This window comes from Sinocyclocheilus anshuiensis, unplaced genomic scaffold, assembly GCF_001515605.1.
Source record: "Sinocyclocheilus anshuiensis isolate Anshui unplaced genomic scaffold, SAMN03320099.WGS_v1.1 scaffold509, whole genome shotgun sequence".
In the NCBI taxonomy this organism is placed as follows: domain Eukaryota; kingdom Metazoa; phylum Chordata; class Actinopteri; order Cypriniformes; family Cyprinidae; genus Sinocyclocheilus; species Sinocyclocheilus anshuiensis.
This window is the reverse complement of record NW_015539853.1, coordinates 509085-517858: the sequence shown is the minus strand read 5'-3', so window position 1 is coordinate 517858 and position 8774 is coordinate 509085. Positions and strand designations below refer to the sequence as shown.

Here is an 8774-nt window from a genome sequence, read left to right as displayed (position 1 = left end):
TAACAGAAGCAGTAGCATTTACAAATAACAGCGTATCTAAAAGTATGAGACAACAACAAACAAAAATCTTAGGCCTACCATTAAAAGCTGTGCTTGCACAGGTTCTGCACGATCCTCTTCACTAATATCCTCTGCGTCTCAATCAAGCTCAAATTGATAAAGCAATATAGACGACGTCATTGTTTACAATACAACCGGAGCACATGCCGCTATGTTGAGGGGCGGGACGATTAGACGCACGCTAGAGGCGGTTTAGCCAATCACAACACACTGGGCCAGCTAATCAATCAGAGCCCATCGTGTATTTCTGAGGGAGGGGCTTCATAAAAGCAGGAAATGATCAGTGCGTTCAGAGGAGAAGGGACAGAGAGGTGTGGAATAAAGGTAAATTATGTGAAAAATAATGCGTTTTTTAACAAACGAAGCATTAACACATGTCAGACTGCACCCCATAAACACAATCAAGCCTATAAAAAAAACAGTCAACCACCCCTTTAAGCATTTTTTTCCCAGCAGGATTTTCAGCTATATTTATCCATAGGGATTGAAAAAAAGCCTTTGTTAAAGAGTTAAGCCATGAGCCAAACCAGCCATCTACGAGGTTAATCACAACATTACAAACTTTGTTTTGAAGCAGAACAGCTTCAGTAATAATAAATCAATGTGTATGTATATATTATGTTAATTTTAAGTTTTTCACCAGGATTTGCACTGTTAAACACAATTATTTATTATAAGTTGAAATAAAGCAAGCTGATGGCAAAAGGGTATACCATCGATCAACATCCTTGTAGCTCACTGTAAGTCTGTCTTTTATATGGAAAAAAATGTTTACTTCCAGAACCCGACTATTGCACTCTATTAAAAATGCAGATACTGATTAAAAATTGGCTGTTTATGCTGAATTGTCCTATGTATTTTATACTTATTAAAGTGTTGTGTCATTAGCAACACACTAACATCACACTATTAAAATTCACTCTCATGTGCAGAGTGCTATTTGTGTGGCTGCCTATGTAGAGCACTTATGCAGTCCCATGACAGTTAGGATGCTCCCTTAGAAGGTAGCTGCTTAGACAACAAAACGGCTTGCTAGGTTTTGGAACAGAGCTTATATTTTACGTTTAATAAGCAAACAGGGAAGAAGGTGTTTATTTTAGAATCAGCGATGAAGGCATTGTGCATGTTAGTATAATTTGAATTTGCGATGTGCCAGGGATATTAGCTCAAACTATAAAGAAGCATATTTGTTACTTGACATAAAATAAGCGTTAACTGAAATAAAATAAAATAAAAAAATAAAAAAAACTTGAACTTATTTCATTTCTGTTAGTTGCCAAGGCAACATTTCTAATTGTCATTTAGTTCAACATGATGTACTGAAATCACTAAAATCAAAATTAATATAGACATTAAAAACTATACTAATACTAGCTCAGTGATACTAAAATAACACTTCAGTGTGCATTTTATTATAATAATATCAAGATATATCTAATTTTGATGAATGCAGCTTCTTCTTGATTCGTTTTTGTACATGCTCTTCTATACGAGTATGCTTTGCTCTAGGTGAACCTTGTTTTTATTTATATGTAAATATGTGTAAATTATACACCCCTGAGGTACTCCCATTAAGAGCAGGTCTTCTTTCTGCTTACCTTGGCTGTGTTTTTTTTTTGTTTTTTTGCTGAAGCACACCGTAGTTTACTGCTTATTAGCTCCAGAATAGAATATTTTGGTGTGTGTTTATGGTGTGTGTAGAGAAAGAAAGAGCTGCTGCAAACCTGCATATTGGAGATTTAATCCCAAATCACAGTGTATTCTGTGTCTGAACCGGCCACAATTCAGTAGTCAGCGGCTGTTGCTCGGCAACATGCACCACAGTCCAACATCTTGTGAAGTGAAGAGCCAAGCTGCTGCTTTCCATCTCACCCTTGAACCGCTCTCTCTCTCTCTCTCTCTCTCTCTCTCTCTCTCTATTCATTTGCTCTTCATTCCTCCCTACTGAGACTGTTGCTCATCAGGCATTTCACATGTTCTCCTGTTTCTCTTGTCTATTCTTCCTATTAAGTTTCTTCTCACTCCGATAAGCCACATGTTGTGCTCTGGAACATCTCATTATTGTTCATATATACACAAACTGCTTGTCTATCTCGTCATCTTTCTGTCTTTCAGAATGCTGTACGAGTGCATCTCAGCCCTCTAGAGTACTGGGAGAAGGCAAAAATGGGGACAAATAGGGACATTATGTTCTTGTGTAAGAGTCATTATGTTCTGCGTTGTCTGTCTTTCCCTCTCGCTCTGTCTTTCTCTCGCTCTCTTCATCTGACTGTGCCATGACGTCTTTTAGTGGAGTCAGAAAAGTGCCAAAGATTTGTTGAAATGCTGTCTCTGTTCACACACATTTGCTTCTTCACATTGAGAAGAAAAAGAAATGCATAAAAAAAAAAGAAATGCATAAATCTTGCATATCGCCATTGTGTCTGCTGGGTGAGTGCTTTCTAATTTATTTATTTTTTTGTTTGTTTGTTTTATTTACCCTCCCCCAGACCCGTCAAATGGCCAAGGGCCCCTGAATCAATAACAAATTAGAAATTGGTTTATTTTAGCTCATGATAAACTGGATAGCATTAGCATTAATGAAGTAAAGAGTTTCATAAATAAGCATATTCCTCTACAATAGTGGTTCTCAACCAGGGGGCCGTGGCCCACTAGGGGGCCTCAGCAAACTTCCTAGGGGGATGCGGGATGCCTTAAAAATATGTAAACTAAATTATTGTTAATATATTACAATAATATAACTAATATAAAAAACTAAAAAACACATAAAATCAACTAATATGTTTAAAATTATATTTATTTTCCCTCAATATCTATTGTAATAATTGAAGAACAAGCAGTTTTTGAAATTTCTGGAGTCACAAAATGAATTGTGGTTAATTAATTTATCAATACTAGCAGTTTCCAATAATAAAAAAGTGTGAAATAAAGTGGATTTGTCATAATTACAACAGAAATGCTGAAAAGACACGTTTTTGTTTTCTAGTCTTAAATAACCTAAATTTGTTAACTACAAAAAAAATCATTCGAATAATCATGATTAATTACTTTAATCTATTGATAGCGCTAATATTTGTCATTTTTAAGGTCTATTTTATAAGTATAACAAAGCTACAGGAATTGTTTTGCTTTTCTCTAGAGAAAAAGGCTGTAGTAATCTTACGTGTCTCCTCAGATGTCTCAGAAAAGATCTCAGCAGTGTTTCACATTGTCCTCGGTTTTCCCAAAATAGCAAAGTCTGCATTCAAAAGACAGAGCATCACTTTGTTTTAAGAAGTGGTGTGGACAGTTGGAGAACACAGATTTGTGCTGTTTGTGATTTCACACAATGGTGATGGCTTGGCTCATGAATATTAATTACCTTATGCAGAAATTATTTAACATAATCTTTCACTGTTTTGACAACAAAATGTCTATATGAGGTATTGATCTTGGAGATCAAGTAGCCTATTTGTTTATTTCTATGTCAGGACAGGAATTTTGCAAATTTGTAAAAATAATTTCAGTGCCATTTTGGGTTTCATTGTGTTGCTATTTTTATTTTTATTTTTATTTTTTTTGTGTGTGATGTTGCCTCTTTGCATATGAGGGGATCTGGGTTCTAGTCCCCCTTAATCTAAGTTTTTATTTTAATAAACCGAAAATGTAGTTGTACGTTTTATAAATAAATGTTGATGCATTTGTCTTCAGTGGAATGGATAGCAAGCCACAGAAAAGCTGTGTGAACATTGCTGTCGGTGCTTTCCAGTGATTGATAACTACAATAAAATGGTTTTATGCTGTACATGCTAAAGACTAGCTGACTAGCAGCAGTATATATTAATGGGGTTTCTGAATGTCTTGTACTGTACACATATCTTACATTATAAGCAACATATGAAACATTAATATGCGGTCATATTTAGCATCGTTCTGTGAATTTACATCCAGTCATTTCAATAGGAATCAACACGATTGGGAATTTCATGTGAGGGTAAAATATTTCCTAATTGGTTCTGACCAACAGAAAGCTGCTTGGTTTGAAAGTGACATCAGTGTGAGCTGTGTTTCATACATTTCTACACTACTGACAATAAGCAATGGACCTTTTTTTCCAGTGAAATTTCACTAATGTGAATTATGTTTAGATTTATTAAAATTCACATGACCAAGCAGACCAAACATATGCAAAAGCAACGCAAGCACACACACAATTGAATGGTCTGTTTTCTTAACGCTGTTAAAATCCTATGCTAGGCCTAGTCTCATTATCCCAGCAGCAGGAACATGAGATTTCTCTTTTTTCCCCCTCAAGTCAAACATGAATTATTTAGCTTTGTGTTGATCACGTTGAGTCTCTGCCCCGAGCTTCCCTCCCCAGTTCCCCTACTGTATTTCTCTCTCTCTGTGTGTGTATGTTGTTGCTAGCCTCTACTCAGCGATCCAAAATGCATGTTTTTCTCACAGAATTACCCATATCTCAGAAGTCTTATTCTGAAATCCTGCTCTGAGTGACTATGTCATCGTGTAGCTATCCGAACAATATGTAGCATTTCTTCTCAATGGCACTGTAACTGCACTCAGTAATTATTTCTGCACAGTGTGGGGTGAATCTTCACTAGCACACATGCGTAAATAATTCACCATGCCAATGTTTTGTTGAAGCCAAGTCCCACATTATCAGTGTACACATTAGTGAGTCATAACTGAAAGAAACTGCATTTGCCCCAATTTTCGGTGCAGATATTGTTTTCTCCGTCTAATTTCTACATTTAATTTTCACTCGTCTGCCGCACCTTTATGAATTATTCACATCCAGCTCTTTGGAAGCTTAATAAGCAGCTGTTATTATGACTTGTCAGTCAACTAACTCATAGCAGTTGTGTCTTTGTTTTTTGTGATAAAGGCCAATTTTGCATTGCTGTAAGTGAGCTTAACGAGCAAGCAATGATGCTAGGCAGCCATGATTAAAGAAAAACAGTTTTGTGAGGAGTTAAGTTAACAGAGAGTCATTTATGTTCTCAGAGTGGGTCATCTAGGCTGACTCTAACTATCATCTAATTAATAAGTGAGGTTTGTTTGTTTTTTTGTTTTTTTCCTATTTTTATTTTTTGTGATGGTGCTTTATTTAGCATGTTAACTATTAGCATGCTAACTCCATCCAGCTGTTGTTGAACATCCTCCATCTTACGTTTCTTTTTGAAAGAAATTATACTTTTTTCATTAAGAATGCATTCAGTTGAACAGTGACAGGAAATACTTGTTGGAGATGTTAGAAAAGATTTCTGTTTCAAATAAATGCTGTTGTTGTGAACGTTCTATATATCAAAGAAACCCAGGAAAAAATTGTCATGGTTTCCTCAAAAATATTAAGCTGCACAGCTGTTTTTAAGATTGATAATAATAAGAACTATTTCTTAAGCACCAAATCAGCATATTATAATGATTTATGAAGGATTCTGATTCTGAATGATTTCTAAAGACCAGAGTTATTATAATAACTAAAACTAAAAAAATTTTTTGTTACTTTAAATAACATAGATGTTAATGGAAGTAAAATAATTTTAAGTTATAATGAATGTAATGAATTTTATTTGAAATTGTATTAATATTTCACAATATTACTGTTTTTACTTAAATTTTGATCAAATAAATGCAGCCCTGGTGAGCATAAAATACTTATAAAATACATTTAGAAAAAACTGTCTTCGGGCATCTTTTTGGATTTTAACAAACAAATTCTTCAACCTGTATTTTTCCAACATACGGTACTACTGTTGATAAACATATTGTGTGGTCTCAGAAAGTATCTGAATCATAAAATGATGTAGTTACAAAATATCCCCAGAGAATAGCTGCAACTGACCATTGGGTTATACTTACACAACATATCAAAAGTGACTGTAACAATCAAGTTCTGTTATTTTCTTTCTGTTTTGTGTTCCTCTCAGCCGTTCCCTTCCCCCTGAGTCATCGTCTCACCATGAAGGAGGTGTTTGACTGTGAGGGGAAACCAAGGGTGGATCTACTGAAAGCCCACCTCACTAAAGAGGGCCGAGTGGAGGAGACCGTGGCCCTCCGAATCGTAAACGAAGGGGCCTCTATCTTACGACAGGAGAAGACCATGCTGGACATAGAGGCACCTGTCACAGGTACATCCTAATTCTTTCCTCCTTGTTAAAGGCTATTATGGCGGCACATTCACCTCACGTTCAATATGAAGATAAATATACAAAGTAGTAAAGTGGATGGTTTCGTTTGACATGCATTTGAGTGACTATGTGTGCTGTTTTGCAGCATTGAATGTGTGATGTCTGTCCCTGTGCTCAGAATATTTGCCCAGATCAGCCAAAATTAGGCCAAGTGAAGTTTATGCCTGCCGATTGTCTATTATTAATATCAAAGGGATATGAAATATGCAGGAGGCACAGTGTACACAAAGACCTGTCATTGTCAGTAGATCCGCTTCCTTTGTGATGCAGCATAATGGCAAACAAAGACATATCTTTTGCCGTTTGTCACTACCTTCACCCAGCTGTATGGCCATCACCTCATGCTATTGTTAATCAAGACTGCTTACACAATCACACAGTCTCACCATGAAGGAGGTGTTTGACTGTGAGGGGAAACCAAGGGTGGATCTACTGAAAGCCCACCTCACTAAAGAGGGCCGAGTGGAGGAGACCGTGGCCCTCCGAATCGTAAACGAAGGGGCCTCTATCTTACGACAGGAGAAGACCATGCTGGACATAGAGGCACCTGTCACAGGTACATCCTAATTCTTTCCTCCTTGTTAAAGGCTATTATGGCGGCACATTCACCTCACGTTCAATATGAAGATAAATATACAAAGTAGTAAAGTGGATGGTTTCGTTTGACATGCATTTGAGTGACTATGTGTGCTGTTTTGCAGCAGGTTTGGATATATTTTCAGACAGTAGTCGATAAAGACTGTCTGTGCATGAGCATCAGTGTGTGTACTTAATGCAGTTTGTTATCTGACGCCGTCTGCATGTGTTAACTGTATATCCGTGACAACCTGCTTTGATACCGTCAGCAAACAGGACTAAAGAGAAGCGAGACAACGAGAGAATGCACAATCCTGACCTCAAATACAGAAATAAACTCCAAAACACCCGACTGGGAGTTCAAAGAATGAACAAGGCTGACAAAAACAAAAGGCAAAGTGAGCAAGCGCTCAAGGGGTTTCCGTATGAAGTTTACCTGTGAAGGTAGCTGTCACTTTGAAGTTCGATCCCTTGTATACATGTGAACGTATATATGTGTGCATTTCTCCGGTATATTAATTCCCTTCTTACCTGTCATCACATCAGCTATGAGGGAATAGAGGAAAAATAGTTGTAAATTAAAACTAGGGTAATGTACGTACCATGGAAAGCATGTCTTTGTCTTTTTGATGGCTTGTGCGTCTCTGCGTCTGAATACTGAATGTGAAGCGCTTTTTCGCTTTTATTATCAGTGTCTGTGGATAATCAATAGAGTTGACTACTTGATACCCGCGTCCATCTGCAGGAGTGTGTCAGCACACCAGCTGGCCGTGATTTCCACTGTCTCATCCACGTATGAGCCGCTTACTCCTGAAAGAAACAGGCCCTTGTGTAACAGCACCAAAAAAAAAATACAAATACGCAGAGATAATGGACATAGCTTGATTAATTTTTCTTTGTAATGTGATTCTGCTCACCCAAATGGTACCGCTGGCGAAATTACAGTATTTTTAATGCTATTTTTAGTGTTTTGGTTTATTTCATTTTTAATGTGTGCTATAGGAGTGAAGTTACCATTTACACTGCAAAAACATTTTCTTTATTAGTACATTTGTCTTGTTTTGTAGTGTAAGGATTAAACAAATCTGATTAAACATGATAAAGTTACTTGAAAAGCAAAATTTTACATATATTAATGTTTAGTTTCAAAGAATATATCTTGAATTAAATTTATTATTTTTCTTACTCTGTTGGCAAATATTTTTCTCTTGTTTAAAGCATAAACCTAAGTTTTTCTAGATTTATAAAATATGCATTCTATGCAAATATGCATGCAAACATTAATAATAATAATTGATATTAATGTTGTGTGTGTGTGAATTTTATTGTTTTATTACTATTGTATTAGAATTGTATTTTTTTCTGGAAAACAAGAGAAAAATATTGATTACATTTTTTTATTTTTTATTTTTTGCAGTACGGGTGGGCTGTAAAACTGAGACTAACTTGTGTTAAAATCACTGCACCAAAGGCCATTTTTGGCAGCCGAAAATGTCACATGGTCACAAGCTTCAGTGCATCAGGAGTCACTCACCGCTGTGTTTTAAGACACAAAGCATTTGAGTTCACCCCGGTTCAGTCGCAGTCTCACAGGAAGAGTTCAGTTCCACTCTGCCCTTAGATTTGTCTGGTACAGTGCAGCTGTTAAAATCCATCAGTTGATCAGAGCGACCTGCAGAGCGAGAGAGAGATAAAGAGAAAGAGAGAGAGCGTTTCTCTGCTGCAGAACACACCTACACCTCTGAGTCATCTGCATCTAACAGCTCAATATTCTCTCTCTCCCTCTCTCTATAAATCTCTTCCCATCATCCAGTTATGCTTGCACCCTGTGTGCCTGCAGTGGGTGATGTGAGAATAAGCATCTCCCCCCTCCACACTCAGCACTGCACATCCACTGCCACACATGAAGAGAGATACATACAATTATCACCATTTAGAGTTTACTGT

At 36.7% G+C, this 8774-nt stretch overlaps 1 protein-coding gene across 2 annotated transcripts in view; it reads left to right on the top strand.

Annotated features, from left to right (window-relative positions):
* LOC107684711 (serine/threonine-protein phosphatase 2B catalytic subunit alpha isoform-like) overlaps positions 1-8774 on the top strand; it is a 52182-nt gene that overhangs the window by 16205 nt on the left and 27203 nt on the right. The window contains exons 2-3 of one of the 2 annotated variants that reach the window (XM_016481047.1): positions 5991-6031; positions 6648-6807. In XM_016481047.1, the coding sequence (XP_016336533.1) occupies positions 5991-6031; positions 6648-6807 (201 nt within the window). Of the gene's footprint in view, positions 1-5990; positions 6192-6647; positions 6808-8774 lie in introns of both variants that reach the window. The other variant, XM_016481046.1, reaches the window with a different exon arrangement.